The sequence below is a fragment of the Babylonia areolata genome, chromosome 34 (genome assembly GCF_041734735.1).
Source record: "Babylonia areolata isolate BAREFJ2019XMU chromosome 34, ASM4173473v1, whole genome shotgun sequence".
NCBI lineage: Eukaryota > Metazoa > Mollusca > Gastropoda > Neogastropoda > Buccinidae > Babylonia > Babylonia areolata.
Window position 1 is genome coordinate 2,781,086 of NC_134909.1, and position 20,851 is coordinate 2,801,936.

The 20,851-nt window shown below is 48.5% G+C and overlaps 1 protein-coding gene across 1 annotated transcript in view; it reads right to left on the reverse strand.

Moving 5' to 3' along the window:
- LOC143277359 (uncharacterized) overlaps positions 1-20,851 on the reverse strand; it is a 198,153-nt gene that overhangs the window by 78,839 nt on the left and 98,463 nt on the right. The window contains exon 2 of the mRNA XM_076582144.1: positions 11,533-14,586. Within this exon, the coding sequence (XP_076438259.1) occupies positions 11,533-14,586 (3,054 nt within the window). The remainder of the gene's footprint in view (positions 1-11,532; positions 14,587-20,851) is intronic.

The window sequence follows — 20,851 nt, forward strand, 5'->3', positions numbered from 1 at the left end:
TTCAATGTCCTCATGTGCTCTGTATAAAGCACAGCTGTATGTGTACTGTTTCATGTGAGGCGCTTTGTGAGCCCATGTGTGGGGAGTTTGCGCCATATATTATTATTATTATCATCATTATTATTAGCTTAAAATGACCCCCAGAGGATTCAGTTGGTGGGGTCAGTACAGGCAAGCCCGCCATGACCACCTGCCTCCATCAATTGCTTGATTAACCCCGCAAAATGGGCACTGATTTTCATCCTGGGGGGTTCTTCTTCTGCCTTCACTCGTATGCACATGAGTGGGCTTTTACATGTATGACCGTTTTTACCCCGCCATGTAGGCAGCCATACTCCGTTTTTGCAGGTGTGCATGCTGGGTATGTTCTTGTTTCCATAACCCACCGAACGCTGACATGGATTACAGGATCTTTAACGTGCGTATTTGATCTTCTGCTTGCATATACACACAAAGGGGGTTCAGGCACTAGCAGGTCTGCACATATGTTGACCTGGGAGATCGGAAAAATCTCCACCCTTTACCCACCAGGTGCCGTCACCATGATTCGAACCCGGGACCCTCAGACTGAAAGTCCAACGCTTTAACCACTCGGCTATTGCGCCCATCATCCAGGGGGGTTCGAACTTGATGGGCCACAAATGTCCCTGGCATTATCCAAGGCTAGTCCTAGCCACTGTGAGCACTGGCCAAGTGGTAGCACGTTCACCTAGGAAGCCAGAGACCTGGAGTGCACTGGTTCCAATCCCACGCCCACCAGAATTTTCTCCCCCTCAAGTGGTGGTCTGGATTCTGGTCATTCGGATGAAACGATAAACCGGGGTTCCATGGAATGTGCAGCTTGCACTTAGCGCACGTAAAAGAACCCATGGCAACAAAACAGTTGTGAACGGCAAAATTCTGCAGAAAAATCTGCTCTGATAAGAAAACAATTACCCTTGCAGGCAGACAACAACAACAAAAAATATATCAAAAAAGAAAAAAGAAAAAAAAAAAAGATGTGGGGTGAGGGGGGTGGCGCTATCACTGTTGTGACACGCTCTCCCTGGAGAGAGCGGCCAGAAGTTCACACAGAGAAATCTGTTGTGACAAAAAGAGTAATACAACACAATACAGTACAACACAACACAACACAACACACTACAGTAGAATACAATAGAAATAACCCCAGAGTAAAACAGCAGGGGGGTGGTTGTTGGAGCCAGGACCGATGACCTGGTAGAGGAACAGGAAACACTGGGTGGAAAACCAAAGCACCGTCTCTTCAAAATGTATCCTCCTTTGGTCTGTGTGCATGTGTGTGTGTGTGTGTGTGCATGTGTGTGTGTGTGTGTGTGTGTGTGCGTGTGTGTGTGTGTGTGTGTGCGTGTGTGTGTGCTTGTACAAATGCATGTATGTGTCTGTCTGTCTGTCTCAACCCCTGTACCAGGCAGCATAACTGCAAACCACCCCCTACATCCACGGCTCTCTGTCACTGCACCAGGCTGCATCGTGTCGTCTCAACTTTCAAGAAAAGACGCCACGCAGTCTGGACCACCGTACCCTCACTGTACAGTCCAGTATGTTTACGGTCAGCGCTGCTTCACCTGGCCAGTCCAGACATGCCACCAAAGGTGTTTTTATTGACTGACAGAATGACAAACAGGCCTACCAAAGCCTCAAACGTCAACAAAGTTCAAGCTGATTTCCGTTCTTTTTACATACATTTATTTAGAGTGGATCATAGTATACAGGAATCTGACAGAGGCTAGCACAGTGATTGATGCAGCAGACTTGATGGACACAGTTCAAATCCAATTGCAATGTTTTTAAAAGCGAATATGTGAAATGCTTTTATTTGAGAACATATCTTTATTACTCTTGTTTAATCAAGTTATCCGCGTGTGTGGGGTGGGGTTGGGGTTGGGGGGGTGCGGGTGTGTGTGCTGATTATCTGGTTGTGGTTTTCCGCAATTCATCTTTATTCTTATCTTATCTGTCTATTATAATCAATGTGCAGTATAGTAGGCTATGTTTATAATTATATTCAAATAATGTTTCTTAATTCTTTCTGTTTTTACATTAAGAATACTAGTTATTACCTGCAGTGTGTGGATGTATGTATGAAACGATGTATGTGATATTTTTTACATTTGTATCTTCGTAATATTTGTAGGGGCTGTTGTTGGCTTTTACAGTTATGGTCCCCATGTTGTTTACTTGTCTATATTGTGATAATGCACCTGACCAAATTTCTCCAGTTGGAGATAATAAAGTTATTCTTATCTTATCTTATCCATCTTCCCACATCCTGCAGCACTCCCAAAGCCCTCTTTGTGATCAGGGGCAAAAAGTCCCACACTGTACACGTCTGCCTTTCCACCAGTCACAAAGACGGAAAGCCCACATCGTTCATTCATGAACCCAAGGCTGCACCGTTCCAAAGTTCACCACATCCTGTCGTGTACTGTCCCAAGCCAGCTCAAGAGTCTGTCGTCTGAGGAAGTTTAACACACACCATTTCCTATCCGTGTGAGTCAGGGAGTCAGGGCAGCGTTCACAAGCAACAGTGACTAAACAGCACGCCCCAATGGACAGCCCATAGAGCACCACAAAGAAAACAAAAGGGGTCATTTAGAAACTAAAGTCTCCAGGGGGATGAAGTGGGGGGTTGGGGGGTGGGGGGGGGGTCAGTCTGAAAGACAAACACACCAGGGGCATGCTGGGATTTAGGGGGAGGGGTGGGTGTCTCAGCTGGGTCTGTCTAAGGCTGCTGTTTGGGTCGGGAGGGGAAATGTGAAATCAGTCTGTCAGGGGCGACTTGACTGGGGGGGGGGGGGGGGGGGGGGAACTGGGACAGAGTTGTAGAGAAGAAATGTCCAGACTCATAATCGAAAGTGGAACTTACTTGCAGAACAATGGTTTCACGCTATCTTCCTTACACTACCACATAATAGCACATCAACACATGCAAGACCCTGAAAACAGTCAATGCACTTATTGACTTCAGAATGCCATGGACCATGGGGTGAAACCATCAGATATAACAAGTTAAATTCCTAAATGTTTCATTCTGAGTAAGGACATTTCTTCTGCTACATACATACATGTATAACTCAGTTATAAAATATGCAAAATCAGAGAAGTTATATTAATTTATACCAATGAGGACAATGTTGTTGACTGAACACATACACACATACACAGAGAATATCTTTCTTCTTCCTCCTTCTTTCCACTACATGACCAACATCAGCTTGCTGATGACTCTGTTGTGTTAGATGCATGCTGGGTATTTTCGAGTTTCCATAACCCACCAAACACTGACATGGATTACACGATCTTTAACATGAGTAGTTCATCTTCTGCATGTGTAAAAACATGAAGGGAGTTCAGGCACTAGCAGATCTGCTACACCTGTTGACCTGGGAGATCAGAAAAATCTCCACCAGGTGAGCCAGACCTGGAATCGAACTGAGGAACCTCAGGCGCGAATCCAGCGCTTTAACCACTCAGCCCCCACACCTGTGTCTCTCTCGGCATCATGAGCATACGTGTGAGTTTGAGTGGATGGTGAGGGGTGGCAGAGTAAGACAGAAGTTTACACCAAGACCAGGACACAGGTCCACAGTGGCAGGGTGGTACATGCTGCACACAGCAGGCCATGCTATTGATCTGGCCGTCCTTCCAATCTGTTATTGCACACAGTATCTGCAGCAGGAAGCGATAAAAACATCACACAGCCCAGTGGAATGGGGACCCAGTGGGCGACGCGTCCACCCAGGAAGAGAGAGAACGTCAGCGGATATTATGTGATCAAATCCCACGCTGCCCAAAATTTTCTCTCCCTCCACTAGACCTTGAGCGCTGGTCTGGAAGCTAGTCATTCAGATAAGACAATAAACCGAGGTCCTATGTGTAGCATGCAATCAGTGCAGGTAAAAGAACCTATGGCAATAACAGAGTTGTCCCTGGCAAAATTTCATAGTAAAATCCTCACAAATACATATATATGTATGCACGTATCATGTAACATGTATAATTATTATTGTATGTAAGTGCATGTGTGCATGTGTGTGCATGTGTGTGTGTGAGCGCACGTGCATGTGACTGAAGCCAGACTGAATGACACAGGAAACTAATGATGAGCACCTAATGGCAGAGCTCTCTCACCTGGCTCTATACACCGACCCCAGCAGGCAGCCTGTGGTGCAAATAACTACCAGTTTGTAAAGTGCTTAGATGTTGGTCTCTGACCAAGGTGAAGTGCTACATAAATTGTATCCCCCAGACTAGATCTGCATCAGCTGATCAATCAAAAAGCACTCACCATATTCAAGTACGAACCAGACTGAATATATACTGTACTGACTACTGAATTTTCTCGTGGCACCTTTCAACAAAAATTCAACAGATAAAATTCAGACAGTATCCTCACTGGTGCTTGCTCAACAACTTAACCACCTGCAGAAAACTACCAGTATTCAACATCGACAGAGGAAGGGAAAAGGAGGAGTTTGTATTATACTCCATGTTTGGTGTTACATATACTTACCATGTCAAACTGATGCAAACTAGGCCTATCGGTTTGCTCTGCTTGGCCAAATTTCGCGCGGCTAACAGTGAAAAGACGAGCAGTCTTGGCCCGGCCCGCTCTCAGCCAATCAAACGCCTCTAAAAGCTGTAAGCGCTGAACCATTCCTTTGGCCAAGGCTCTCCACGCCACCTTGTCAGGTGTGAACATCGATAGAGAAAGGGAAAGTTTCTTTTTAATTCTCTATCCTGACCTAACAACTGCCACAGTATTCAAAGCAAAATGACTGAACAGTGAATGAAGTCCACCCAAATGTGCAGTGATGGCCTTGAGGTAACACGTCCGCCTAAGAAGTGAGAGAATCTGAGTGCACTGATTCGAATCACGGCTCAGCCGCCAATATTTTCTCCCCCCTCCATTAGACCTTGAGTGGTGGTCTGGACACTAGTCATTGGGATGAGACAATAAACCGAAATCCTGTGTGCAGCTTGCACTTAGTGCACGTAAAAGAACCCACAGCAACAAAAGGGTTGTTCCTGGCAAAATTCTGTAGAAAAATCAACTTCGATAGGGAAAACAAATAAAACTGTATACAGGAAAAAAATACAAAAACAAAATGGGTGGCGCTGTAGTGTAATGATGCGCTCTCCCTGGGGAGGGCAGCCCAAATTTCACACAATCTGTTGGGATAAAAAGAGAAATACAAATACAAAACTGCACCCAGAAACCACTACATGTCTGTCTTCAGCCAACAAAGTGAATCATGGTTCCAGCAGAGTAACATCGCAGCTGTTCCAGGGTCCTGTACACAGAGGGTTACTGGACCTACGTGCCCCTGATGTGGGGGAAGGGGGGAGGGGTGGAGAGTCAGAGACACAAGACACACACACACACACACACACACACACACCACACACACACACACCACACACACACACACACACCACACACACACACACACACACACAAAGAACAGAGGGTTGGTTGAGGGCAGACTGAAGGAAGAAGCGGGTCGACAGACAGAACAGATGACTTGAAGAGACAACAGATGACAGACAGACCAGATGACTTGAAGAGACAACAGATGACAGACAGACCAGATGACTTGAAGAGACAACAGATGACAGACCAGATGACTTGAAGAGACAACAGATGACAGACAGACCAGATGACTTGAAGAGACAACAGATGACAGACAGACCAGATGACTTGAAGAGACAACAGATGACAGACAGACCAGATGACTTGAAGAGACAACAGATGACAGACAGACCAGATGACTTGAAGAGACAACAGATGACAGACAGATCAGATGACTTGAAGAGACAACAGATGACAGACAGACCAGATGACTTGAAGAGACAACGCCGAGAAGGAACGCGAGCCTTTTCATCAAATAAAAACAAAACAATGCAGACACTGTTGTTCCACACGCAAAAGCGTACGCACGCACGCACGCACACACACCGTTCAGCGCAGGCAGCCATGCGCTCTCAGGTCTGGCGCAGGCAGGTTTGCCATGAAGGGAGCCAGCCTTGCCCAGTTGCTCTCTATTGATTATTGGCCCAGTTACTCCTCTCTCTCCACCTCTCCCTCTTTCTCCCTCTCTCTCCAATCTCTCTCTCAGTCTCTCTCTTGGTCTTACTCTACCCCTTCTCCACCCCCCACCCCCCACCCCCCCTCTCTCTTTCCCTCTCTCTCTAGTCTGATGCACAGTGGTGTGCACTATATCTGGTTTCTCTTTACGACAGGGTGTGGGGCAAAGCTGCCATAGTAACAGTTTCTGTGCACAACGCTAGTACGATGTTCCACCAGGGCTGTTGGCATGATTGAGACAGACAGATCTATAATACAGCTTGAGAGGATAGCTGGGAGTTGTCTTTTTCATGTTACATTGTGGTGTTGCATTAAGTTCTGAATCTGTCATCAGGAGTGTCACATTGTACTGCATTGTTTTTGTGTTGTTGTTTTTTTTTAATTCTTTTTGGTGGTGGTGGGGGGGGGGGGTGTCACCATGATTATCACAACATACAGATCTGTTTGAACTAGTTTGAAACTGCCCCACATTATTTATTATATCAAATGTACATAACCCACCAAACGCTGACTTGACTTACACAAAGTTTATAGGATCTTTCATGTTCATATTATATACGTATATTATGATCTGCATGTGTATGTAATTCACATGATAGGGATTCCGGTACTTGCAGGTCTGTTAATATGTTCACCTAGATCATGTGTAAAAAGTTCGACCTTAATCCACCTCAAGTCAATGCCAGGATCAAACCCAGGGCCTTTGGTTTGGAAGTCCCAACACTTTTAACCACTCGGCTACAGCGCCTAAAACTTGTAAGTATAACACACAGTGCTCACATTACGCATCTGTAATGATGTATGTGTGGTGTGACAGTATAAAGTGTACACACTTCTCATGTTCTCACTCTAACTATTGCAGAAGAACTATTATAGAATTCTATTCTAGAATTAAAAACCCTCAATGCTTTTCAGATCTATATAAGATACACATACTGAGCAAGCACTCATTAAATCAATAAAAATAGTGCGCAACATTTTAACACTTTTTTTTTTTCTTTTTTTTTTGTTGTCAAGCAGCAAACTACCTCTTTCGATCAGCATCTTGCTAAAGTTCAACAGATGGTAACATAGTGAATAGGTTGAGTTGATCCTATAAATCATGTGTGCTGTGCATGTGACCAGAGCAAATCAATACTGTTCTTTCTTTGCTCTCAATGTGTTCAGGTGAAATCTTATCAATAGCCCACTGGGCACACACACACACACAGCTACCATGAACCTTACATTACATACTGTGCATGTGTATTGAACATGTATACATTACCTACTACTGAGTAAGTTAGTGTCTATGGGGATTTAAATTACACTTTCTGACACCCTTGGATTTTCTCACACTGTGGATGTTAGCAAAACTAACACTGTAAAATGGCTGGCATAAATATATGCTTTGTCAGTGAAATTCTACATTAATTTTCTTTTTTTTATCTCAAAAATGCCCGTACGGAAACTCCATATTATGGAGAGAGGAAAAACCTTGTTTTTGTTGGGGGGGGGTTTGTAACAAATTCCAGTGAGTAGAGAGACTGGAAGAGAGACACTGAGAGAGACAGCAGATCAGATTTAAATTGAAAAAGACAGATTTCAAAACTATACTAAAACTAAAAGACTCACGCACACATTTTTCCCCTGCCCCCCCACCTCCCAACCCCTCTCAAACACAAAAAAGATTTTGACTGAGACAACTGATTTCTTTTCTTTCAGCTCACTTGGGATGGCTACTCTTCTCTTGGCCTTTCCCCCACACAGACCCCATCTCATGTCCACTGGCTGTCTGAATGGCCTGTAGTGTTGTCCTTTCCCCCACACAGACCCCATCTCATGTCCACTGGCTGTCTGAATGGCCTGTAGTGTTGTCCTTTCCCCCACACAGATCCCATCTGATGTCCAGTGGCTGTCTGAATGACCCAGCCTGTAGTGTTGTCCTTTCCCCCACACAGACCCCATCTGATGTCCAGTGGCTGTCTGAATGACCTGTAGTGTTGTCCTTTCCCCCACACAGACCCCATCTGATGTCCAGTGGCTGTCTGAATGGTCCAGCCTGTAGTGTTGTCCTTTCCCCCACACAGATCCCATCTGATGTCCAGTGGCTGTCTGAATGACCCAGCCTGTAGTGTTGTCCTTTCCCCCACACAGACCCCATCTGATGTCCACTGGCTGTCTGAATGACCTGTAGTGTTGTCCTTTCCCCCACACAGACCCGATCTGATGTCCACTGGCTGTCTGAATGACCCAGCCTGTAGTGTTGTCCTTTCCCCCACACACAGACCCCATCTGATGTCCACTGGCTGTCTGAATGACCCAGCCTGTAGTGTTGTCCTTTCCCCGACACAGACCTCATCTGATGTCCACTGGCTGTCTGAATGACCTGTAGTGTTGTCCTTTCCCCCACACAGACCCCATCTGATGTCCACTGGCTGTCTGAATGACCTGTAGTGTTGTCCTTTCCCCGACACAGACCTCATCTGATGTCCACTGGCTGTCTGAATGACCTGTAGTGTTGTCCTTTCCCCGACACAGACCTCATCTGATGTCCACTGGCTGTCTGAATGGCCTGTAGTGTTGTCCTTTCCCCGACACAGACCTCATCTGATGTCCACTGGCTGTCTGAATGGCCTGTAGTGTTGTCCTTTCCCCCACACAGACCTCATCTGATGTCCACTGGCTGTCTGAATGACCTGTAGTGTTGTCCTTTCCCCCACACAGACCTCATCTGATGTCCACTGGCTGTCTGAATGACCTGTAGTGTTGTCCTTTCCCCCACACAGACCTCATCTGATGTCCATTGGCTGTCTGAATGGCCTGTAGTGTTGTCCTTTCCCCCACACAGACCTCATCTGATGTCCACTGGCTGTCTGAATGGCCTGTAGTGTTGTCCTTTCCCCGACACAGACCCCATCTGATGTCCAGTGGCTGTCTGAATGACCCAGCCTGTAGTGTTGTCCTTTCCCCCACACAGACCCCATCCGATGTCCAGTGGCTGTCTGAATGGCCTGTAATGTTGTCCTTTCCCCCACACACAGACCCCATCTGATGTCTTTAGCCTTTAGCTTACATGGTTAGAAATTATGCAGTGTTGTCTTCATCTAAATCTTCAGTGTGAGATCTTTCCGATTGTAACATTCTAATGATGTCTTCATCACCGCTTGTGTTGTTTGAGTAGAGAGAATTCCAACAGTCTGAACGACTCAGTGTCCTATTCATTCAGTTTCTAGTTTATTGTAACATAAAGATTTGAAACCAATCTTTATAACCCCCCACACAAACACCCACCCCCCACCTCTTATTTCACCCCTCCTATCAAAACTAAAAGATTCTAACAAAACAGGACAGCGACAGCACAACACAGCATGACATGACACATCTCACCACTACAACCGCCACAACACAGCACACCACAACACCGCCACAACACAGCACAACACAACACCGCCACAACACAGCACGACACAACCACAACACCGCACACCACAACACCACCACAACACAGCACACCACAACACCGCCACAACACAGCACAACACCGCCACAACACAGCACAACACAGCACAACACAGCACAACACCGCCACAACACAGCACGACACAACACAGCACACCACAACACCAACACAGCACACCACAACACCACCACAACACAGCACACTACAACACCGCCACAACACAGCACGACACAACACAGCACACCACAACACAGCACACCACAACACCACCACAACACAACACAGCACAACACAGCACACCACAACACAGCACACCACAACACCAACACAACACCAACACAACACACACGGACACAACACAGCACACCACAACACCGCACACCACAACACCGCACACCACAACACAGCACACCACAACACAGCACACCACAACACCGCCACAACACAGCACACCACAACACAGCACACCACAACACCGCCACAACACAGCACACCACAACACCGCCACAACACAGCACACCACAACACAGCACACCACAACACAGCACACCACAACACAGCACACACGGACACAACACAGCACACCACAACACCGCACACCACAACACCGCACACCACAACACAGCACACCACAACACAGCACACCACAACACAACACAGCACACACGGACACAACACAACACACCACAACACCACCACAACACAGCACAACACAACACACCACAACACCAACACAACACACCACAACACAGCACACCACAACACAGCACACCACAACACAGCACACCACAACACAGCACGACACAACACAGCACACCACAACACAGCACACCACAACACCGCCACAACACAGCACGACACAACACAGCCACAACACCACCACAACACAGCACGACACAACACAGCACACCACAACACCGCCACAACACAGCACGACACAACACAGCCACAACACCGCCACAACACAGCACGACACAACACAGCACACCACAACACAGCACACCACAACACAGCACACCACAACACAGCACAACACCAACACAGCACACCACAACACAGCACAACACAACACAGCACACCACAACACCAACACAACACACACGGACACAACACAGCACGCCACAACACAGCACGACACAACACCGCCACAACACAGCACGACACAACACCGCCACAACACAGCACGACACAACACCGCCACAACACAGCACACCACAACACCGCCACAACACAGCACACCACAACACCGCCACAACACAGCACACCACAACACAGCCACAACACCGCCACAACACAGCACACCACAACACAGCCACAACACAGCACACCACAACACCACCACAACACAGCACAACACAACACAGCACACCACAACACAGCACACCACAACACAGCCACAACACAGCACACCACAACACAGCACACCACAACACAGCCACAACACAGCACACCACTACACAGCACAACACAACACAGCCACAACACAGCACAACACAACACAGCCACAACACAGCACACCACAACACAGCCACAACACAGCACACCACAACACAGCACACCACAACACAGCCACAACACAGCACACCACAACACAGCACACCACAACACAGCCACAACACAGCACACCACAACACCGCCACAACACAGCACACCACAACATAGCCACAACACAGCACGACACAACACAGCACACCACAACACAGCCACAACACAGCACACCACAACACAGCCACAACACAGCACGACACAACACAGCACACCACAACACAGCACACCACAACACAGCCACAACACAGCACGACACAACACAGCACACCACAACACAGCACACCACAACACAGCACAACACACCACAACACAGCACAACACAACACAGCCACAACACAGCACACCAGCACCATACATCGGAACACAACCCCAAAAACACCACACAGCAACACAACGCAAACAAAACCACATTCACAGCACACGTATCACTCACTGTGGTTGACCACATCCTCCGCATGGAGGGGGTGGTTGGGGTGGTGGTGGGGGGTGTCGTTGTCCTCCCCCGCCTCCCTCTCCCCCCTGCCCCCTGCCTGACGATGATGATGATGATGGTGACCGTGTGCCCCCATCTCCGTCGTCACCGTGGCAGTCACCACAGGCTGTTGCCGGTAGCAACGATCGCCCCCCTCCTCGGCCACCATCACGGCCTTCACCCCGTCACCACCACCGGCCATAGCGGCCACGGGGTCCTGTCGGAGGGTGTAGCTGATCGGGTCCATGCCAGGAACGTCCGGGTAGTCATGACTGCGAGACCTGACCACCATGACCGACTGACCCCCAGGTTCAACGCTGTCAGGGTGCCGAGGCCCCGTGGTCAAAGTCGTCGTCAGCTGCACTGGGTAGTGCCCGGCGCCGTCGGTTCGAACCTCAGCCTCACCTCCGCGGGGAGGGGGCGGGAACGACTGCGTCCTTTCAAGCTGTCGCGAGCGGCTGGCTGTCAGCGGGTACCCACCCTCCTGCTCCACGACCACCCCCTGCGACTGCAGCTGTTTGACGATGGCCGAGTGTTCAGCAGGCGTGGACAGGCGTTGCTGGATGGGCGCCAGAAGCCCCTGGGGGTTGCCCTGGGTTGGAATGCCCACCACGCCACCCCCGCCAAACACACCCCCACCCGGGCTGACCATCGCCTTGGTGACCGGGGTCTTGGGAGTCAGCACGTCGATCCCGGAATCCTCGCTGCGGCCTGAGTCCTGCTTGGAGAGGGAGATGCTGCGCGGTTTGGTCACCATGGGGTTGGGGTTTGGGTTTGGGTTCACCATGTGAGAGGGGAACGCCGGGACACCAGACATGGACGCGAACCGGGGAGTCACTGGGGAGACATGGTCCGACGAGGAGCTGCCCGACTTGGACGGCGCCGAACCCCAGCTCTTCTGCGGGGAGGAGATGAAGCCTTGGGGGACCTGGGGACTGGTGTGGGGGGAGATGGGGGTGAAGGTGGCCCCACGGTACGGCCCAGTGGGCGATTGGGTCTGCCCAATGCGGGGCGACAGCGGGTTCTGAGGGGTGGGGGAGAAGGCGGGGGTGGTGGAGCGCGAGTTGCCCAGCGACACAAGCATGTTGGCCGCTTCAGCCTCGTCCATCTCGTAGCGCGACGGCTCTCCCTCCCTGGAGTCCGTCGTGGTCCACTCGATCTGCCCCTCCTTTAGCTCCCCTTTCCGACAGCCGGGGAAGGACGGGGCCTGACGCAGACTCTTGCCCTTGAGGGAGAGGTGCCTGGAGCAGAAACCACGTCGCTGGGACTCCTTGGTGCACCCCTCCTTGGAGCACAGCCTCCTCCACTGCTTGCCGTTGAACTTCTTGCGGATGCCGTTGGGCGTGGACACCACGTCGCCCTTCTTGTAGCGCGTGTTGTTGGTCGGAGAGCGAGGGGTGCTGGACCGACTGCTCTCCGTCGACTGCGCGCTGCGGCTCCGGCTGGGGTCTCGCTTCTTGAAGGGCTGCTTCGACCTGTCCTGGCCGTTCTGTGACCTTGACCCTGACCCCGGGGTGGCGCTGCCGGAGCGAGGGGTGCAGGTTCCAGAAGAGTCGAAGCTCATGCTGCCGACGGTCATCATCTCGTCTTCCGACGACTCGATGTGGTCGAATGACCCAGCGCTGGAGGAGACAGGACGCTCAATGGACACCGGGGGGTTCATGGAGGTGGGGAAGGGAGGGGGCGGCACCACTTCCATCTCCGACTGCTCCTCGCACTCCTCGAACCACGGGGGCTGCATCAGACGGATGTTGACCCGCGAGACCCACTGGTCATCCCTGAACCTGGCCTGCCAGGTGGGGTCCAGGTGAATTCTGTACACCGTGCCTCCCTGGGCCGCCCGCTTCTCCATCACCTGGCCATCGTAGAAGTAGTTCTCGTCTGTGTTGAGGCGCACAGACACCGCCGACCCCATCTTGATCATGACGGACATGGGGCAGGTGTCGCTGATGATGTCGCAGGTGGATGTGTCGAAGACGTTGTCGAAACTGACCAGGGTCTTGTCGTCGTCGAACTCCACCCCCACATGCTGGCTGTTCTGGCTGCACTTGATGCAGCCCGGCTGGAAGACACCGTTCCGTCGCGCCAACACCCGGTGGTTCTTCCACTCCTTAAGGTCCACCGTCACGCGCTTCGGGGGAGGGGGCTGCGGGTGGGGCTGGTGGGGGTGGGGGTGGTTGTGGGGAGGGGGTGGGGAGATGGCCTGAGACACGGAGGCCATGTCTGCGGCTTTCCGCTTCTTCGGGGGCTTGGCGATGGCGCGGCGGGAAGGGTCACCCCCTCCCCCTCCTCCCCCACCGGGGCCGGGGGGCAGGGAGGGTCCCTCAAAGCTGTTCTCGGGGGTCAGGTGGTGGTGGGTGGTGGTGGTGGGTGTGGAGGGGGTGGTGGTGGTGAAGGCAGGGGGGGAGTGGAGGACAACAGGATTGGATGCCACAACACCACTGCTGGAGACTGGCCGCCTCAACAACTCTGATCCCCCGACCTCCTGACCTTGCTGCGGAGGGGTCAAGGCCAGCGACTGTGGGGGGTCGTCCTGTGACAAATGCCGGAACGCCTGCAACGGTGATGGCTGCGATGTCTCCTGGGAAGCCAGGGACACCTGGGATTGGGAAAACCCCGCAGCCTCCTGTTGTTGGGAAGTGGTGGAGGTCAACATGGAGGGCTTAGCTTTGGGCGACTCAGGTTTGACCTCATAAACGGGGCTGCTCGTCCTCTTGGGCTGCCGAATGGTGCGGCCCCCACGCGTGGTCGTCGTCACCCCCACCCCTCGTTTATCGGGGTCCCTGTCTGCTTTCATATGCGATTTTTTACCACCCCCGTCCGTCTCTGTCTGAGTGTTGGGTTCTGAAGCAAGCTGCCTCTCGTCTTCTTCATGGTCCTTGGCGGTAGCGGATGGGCCGTCCTGAGCATCGTCAGAGGTGGTGGCTTTGCGGCGTGCCTTGGCCGGCCGTTGCCCCGTGGGGGAGGAGCTGGTGGGACCCCGTCGGCTGCGGCTGTCTGTTCGTCGGGGCATGTCTGCACGCAGCACAACACACGTGTCATCGCTCAGCTCAGTTCTAAGCATTCCCAGACTAGTCGTATTGTGTTGTGTTGTACTGTTGTATTGTATTGTATTACTAATTTTTGTCACAACAGAATTCTCTGTGTGAAATTCGGGCTGCTCTCCCCGGGGAGAGCTCATCGCTACACTGAGAGCGCCACCCATTTTTGACTCACTTGTGTAAACAAAGTGAGTCTATGTTTTAACCCGGTGTTCGGTTGTCTATGTGTGTGTGTGTCCGTGTGTCTGTGTGTCCGTGGTAAACTTTAACATTGACATTTTCTCTGCAAATACTTTGTCAGTTGACACCAAATTTGGCATAAAAATAGGAAAAATTCAGTTCTTTCCAGTCATCTTGCTTAAAACAATACTGCACCTCTGGGATAGGCACAAAAAAATAAAACAAGAGAGGCAAGGCCTTCAAGACTCACTTGTGATAAATTAAGTCCCCTAGCATTAATTACAGAGTAATTTCCCTTTTTTAATATCTGCACAAAAACGTTTGCAAAATAAATTAAAATTCCATGCTTAGCAAAAGAAGTTCCTGTTTGAACAAAAAATGATAATAATGACTCCTCTTGTTGTTGTGTCAGAATAAGAGGTCAAAGTGCCAAGTTTAGAGACTACAAAAAATATAAATATAACAGTAAATGCAGTTTGCATATAATTAGGCTTCTTTTTTTATTTTTTTGTGCCTCTCCCAGAGCTGCAATGGTGTGCTGTGGTGTGGTGTGCTGTGGTGTGGTGTGGTGTGGTGTGGTGTTTGTGCATGGTGTGCTGTGGTGTGGTGTGGTGTGGTGTGGTGTTTGTGCATGGTGTGGTGTGGTGTGGTACTTGTGCATGGTGTGCTGTGGTGTGGTGTGGTGTGGTGTGGTGTGCTGTGGTGTGGTGATTGTGCATGTTGTGGTGTGGTGTGGTGTGGTGTGCTGTGGTGTGGTGTGCTGTGGTGTGCTGTGGTGTGGTGATTGTGCATGTTGTGGTGTGGTGTGGTGTGCTGTGGTGTGGTGTGCTGTGGTGTGCTGTGGTGTGGTGTTTGTGCATGGTGTGCTGTGGTGTGGTGTGGTGTGGTGTGCTGTGGTGTGGTGTTTGTGCATGGTGTGGTGTGCTGTGCTGTGGTGTGGTGTGGTGTGGTGTTTGTGCATGGTGTGGTGTGGTGTTTGTGCATGGTGTGGTGTGGTGTTTGTGCATGGTGTGGTGTGGTGTTTGTGCATGGTGTGGTGTGGTGTGGTGTGGTGATTGTGCATGGTGTGGTGTGGTGTGGTGTGGTGTGGTGTGGTGTGGTGTTTGTGCATGGTGTGCTGTGGTGTGGTGATTGTGCATGGTGTGGTGTGGTGTTTGTGCATGGTGTGGTGTGGTGTGGTGTGGTGTGGTGTTTGTGCATGGTGTGGTGTGGTGTGGTGTGGTGTGGTGTTTGTGCATGGTGTGGTGTGGTGTGGTGTGGTGTGGTGTGGTGTTTGTGCATGGTGTGGTGTGGTGTGGTGTGGTGTGGTGTGGTGATTGTGCATGGTGTGGAGTGGTGTTTGTGCATGGTGTGGTGTGGTGTGGTGTGGTGTTGCATTTGTGCATGGTGTGGTGTGGTTTGGTGTGGTGTGGTGTGGTGATTGTGCATGGTGTGGAGTGGTGTTTTGTGCATGGAGTGGTATGGTGTTTATGCATGGTGTGGTGTGGTGTGGTGTGGTGTTTGTGCATGGTGTGGTGTGGTGTTTGCGCATGGTGTGGTGTGGTGTGGTGTGGTGTGGTGTTTGTACATGGTGTGGTGTGGTGTGGTGTGGTGTGGTGTTTGTGCATGGTGTGGTGTGGTGTGGTGTGGTGTTTGTGCATGGTGTGGTGTGGTGTGGTGTGGTGTTTGTGCATGGTGTGGTGTGGTGTGGTGTGGAGTGGTTGTAGTTCTCGTTCATACTACAAGAAACGAGCTTTGTGTGTGGTTTGGTCAGGTCAGAGCTTGGCATAGTGTAGTGAAATGTAGTATAGTGTGTCATGTGGTGTGGTGTGGTGTAGTGAAAGGTAGTACAGATGTGGTGTGGTGTGGTGTGGTGCATCATGTTCTGTAGTGAAATGTAAGATAGGTGTGGTTTTGTGTGGTGTGGTGTGGTGTGGTGTAGTGAAAGGTAATATAGATGTGGTGTGGTGTAGTGTATCATGTTCTGTAGTGAAATATGAGATAGGAATGATGTGGTGTGGTGTGGCACGGTGTGGTGTATGATGTAGTGTATTGAAATGTAAAGTGTCTAATGTGGTGTGGTGTGCTGTAGTGAAACATACTATATGTGGTGTGGTGTGGTGTAATGAAATGTACTATATGTGGTCTGGTGTGGTGTGGTGTGCTATATGTGGTGTGGTGTTGTGAAATGTAGCCTATGTAGTGTGGCGTGGTGTGTAATGAAATGTAGTATATGTGGTGTGGTGTCATGTAGCATGGTGTGGTGTAGTGAAATGTAGTATATATGATGTGGTGTCGTGCAGCATGGTGTGGTGTTGTGAAATGTAGTCTATGCAGTGAAATGTAGTATATGTGGTGTGGTGTCGTGTGGCACGGTATGGTATATATGTAGTGTGGTGTGGTGTAGTGAAATGTAGTATATGTGATGTGGTGTGGTGTTGTGAAATGTAGTATATGTAGTGTGGTGTTGTGAAATGTAGTATATGTGGTGTGGTGTTGTGAAATGTAGTATATGTGGTGTGGTGTTGTGAAATGTAGTATATGTGGTGTGGTGTTGTGAAATGTAGTATATGTGGTGTGGTGTTGTGAAATGTAGTATATGTGGTGTGGTGTGGTGTTGTGAAATGTAGTATATGTGGTGTGGTGTTGTGTTGTGAAATGTAGTATATGTGGTGTGGTGTGGTGAAATGTAGTATATGTGGTGTGGGGTGGTTTTGTGAAATGTAGTATATGTGGTGTGGTGTGGTGTTGTGAAATGTAGTATATGTGGTGTGGTGTGGTGTTGTGAAATGTAGTATATGTGGTGTGGTGTTGTGAAATGTAGTATATGTGATTGGTGTGGTGTTGTGAAATGTAATATATGTGATGTGGTGTTGTGAAATGTAGTATATGTGGTGTGGCGTTGTGAAATGTAGTATATGTGATGTGGTGTGGTGTTGTGAAATGTAGTATATGTGGTGTGGTGTTGTGAAATGTAGTATATGTGGTGTGGTGTGGTGTTCTGAAATGTAGTATATGTGATGTGGTGTTGTGTTGTGAAATGTAGTATATGTGGTGTGGTGTGGTGGTGTGAAATGTAGTGTACGTGATGTGGTGTTGTGAAATGTATATGTGATGTGGTGTGAAATGTAGTATATGTGATGTGGTGTTGTGAAATGTATATGTGATGTGGTGTTGTGAAATGTAGTATATGTGGTGTTGTGTTGTGAAATGTAGTATATGTGGTGTGGTGTGGTGTTCTGAAATGTAGTATATGTGATGTGGTGTTGTGTTGTGAAATGTAGTATATGTGGTGTGGTGTGGTGAAATGTAGTATATGTGGTGTGGTGTGATGTGGTGAAATGTATTATATGCAGTGTGGTGTGGTGTTGTGAAATGTAGTAAATGTGATGTGGTGTGGTGTCGTGAAATGTAGTATATGCAGTGTGGTGTGGTGTTGTGAAATGTAGTATATGTGATGTGGTGTGGTGTTGTGAAATGTAGTATATGTGGTGTGGTGTGGTGTTGTGAAATGTAGTATATGTGATGTGGTGTGGTGTTGTGAAATGTAGTATATGTGATGTGGTGTTGTGTGGTGTTGTGAAATGTAGTATATGTGATGTGGTGTGGTGTTGTGAAATGTAGTATATGTGATGTGGTGTGGTGTAGTGAAATGTAGTATATATGTGATTTGGTGTTGTGAAATGTAGTATATATGTGATATGGTGTGGTGAAATGTATATATGTGATGTGGTGTGGTGAAGAAATGTGGTGTGATGTGGCACACCGCAGAGAAGTGAAGTGTGTGAGAGAGAGAGAGAGAGAGAGAGAGAGAGAGAGAGAGAGTGTGTACACATGTGTCTTGTGAATGTGTATGTACATATGCATACATTGTATAAATTTGGGTGTGTCTGAATATATGTGTGTATGAATGTGTATCAGTATACATGTGTGTGTGTTCCACCAACTGTGTGCATGAATGCTGGTGTGGGTAACTCACTAACTGTGCATGCAAACATCAGGCCTGTTACACTCTAGCCACATTTTGTTTTCCTTTTTGTTCATTCCAGTTTTCTACCGCTCACTTATTATTTGTATGGAGGGGAAATTACCAGTAAAATGTGTATTACAAGCGCAATCATTTGAAAAAAAAAATGTGTGCACACTGTAACTGGAAGTGATGCAAATAATTCTGTGAATGGTATTGTTATGGGTGTATTAGTGTGTGTGTGTGTGTGTGTGTGTGTGTGTGTGTGTGTGTGTGTGTGTGTGTGGTGTGTGTGTGTGTGTATGTGTGTGTGTGAATGCTCTCATACATGTTGTGGTTGAATGTAATAACTAAACACAGTATACACTTGTGTGCTGTGTGTGTGTGAGAAATCCAGAACAAGAACTACAAGCACATACACTGCTATTGTGAATTATATTCATGAGAGTGCATGACTCAAGCATAAACTGTCCAACAGAGCAAGGCATTGATGAAGCAAACTGCACAGTAATTAAATGAATGCTGTTTCCATTTTTTTCCTTCTAAAAAGTTCATACCTGCTGAAAAGCAATGATAAAGTCGACTTTTCATGTGTATGTATAGTATGATTTATATGCAGACTATGTCCCCTGGACAATCACAATGAATGCAAAAGCTGTTCAAGATAAGCAAATATTACAAAAGCAGCTTTATCAATTACATAATTTCCTCAACCAACTTTTAATTCAAGGGAACAGTTACCAGATGAATATAATATACCGCACGAGTGATACACAAACGCCCCTTGGAAAAAAATTGAGGCCATTTTTGACCTGGTCATATTTAACACACACCGTGGTCGAAGTCGATTTGCTACGAACTTTGGAGTCAACTTGGAACTCAGCCATTTCATTCTTATCCTGAATGTAAACTAAGTGTCCAAAAAATGTACAAGATCATTTTTATTTGTCCTCTGTGTCGTGCTTGAAAAGACAGACATGAAATCTAGGTGAGCGGCGATATGGCTGCCCAAGTCTCGGCTGGTCGAGTACGCTGGTTTTACACATCCACACACGCACACGCACACACACACACACTGTCAGACGGGAACTGGGCTAAAAATAGTACCCACTGCACTGCGCAGGCCGCCATCCGTTCCGACCTGCCACTTTCTGAGCCAAATTACTCACGAACGGCTTACTACCATTCAAAAGTAATATACATACAACAAAATATGCCCTCAACTGACCACAAATAGTAAATCAGATGAAGAGTTACCTCTGTCTTTTTCACATAGTTGTACTGCAAATTGTCTATCTCTCGTCTTCTCTCCTCGGAACACGAAGCGATCTCACTGAAATCCGGCTGCAGCTAAAAATGGTGAATGAGCATAACCATCACGAATTTTTCTCTCCTGATTGGTCGAGCCAGCTTGGTCTGCTTTCATTGGCTCGCTTAAGGTCAAAATGTCACGATCATTGTTTATTCATTATTACAACCGCCATGGAAAAGAGGTACCGTCCTAGTTACCTACGATTTGCAAAATGGGGTTCGCAGCGACAGTCGATTTATTTGCAATTTTATATTCAATTTGTATATAATCTTAGCATCAGTCATTTTTCAGCAAACGTCTCTGTTATTATGCAAGTTAAAAGTAAAACGACATTTAGAAGCTGCCCATGTGTACACGAACAAAGACGCGTCACCGTCATGCGCGCCGCCCGAGTGTCCAATCAGACCAGAGTTAAGTGGGTCAAAATCTCTATAAGGAATGTCAGTGACGCAGCACGAGTGTGTGTGAGGCTGGCAGTTACTATGAGTTCTTTACTACTAGCGTGTCTGCTTATCCATGTGCATGGGCCCCGCCTTCACATCACAACCTCGTTGCAAAAAATCTCCTCGGAGGTCAGCTTAGCACGTACTTCAGCCCACAGTTAACCAGCTTTAACACGCACCTCAGCATATAATTTTGAAAGCAGAACGACCCAAGGAATATATTTCCTTGTCTCTGATCGACTGCGAGCGTGCGCTGATTGACCGAAAGCGAAGGTGTGACCTCAAAATGCAGGTCGTATGATAGCGAGGTTACGTGACCCAAAATACCTTTCTCGTGATCTTTCCGTCTCTTTGGTCG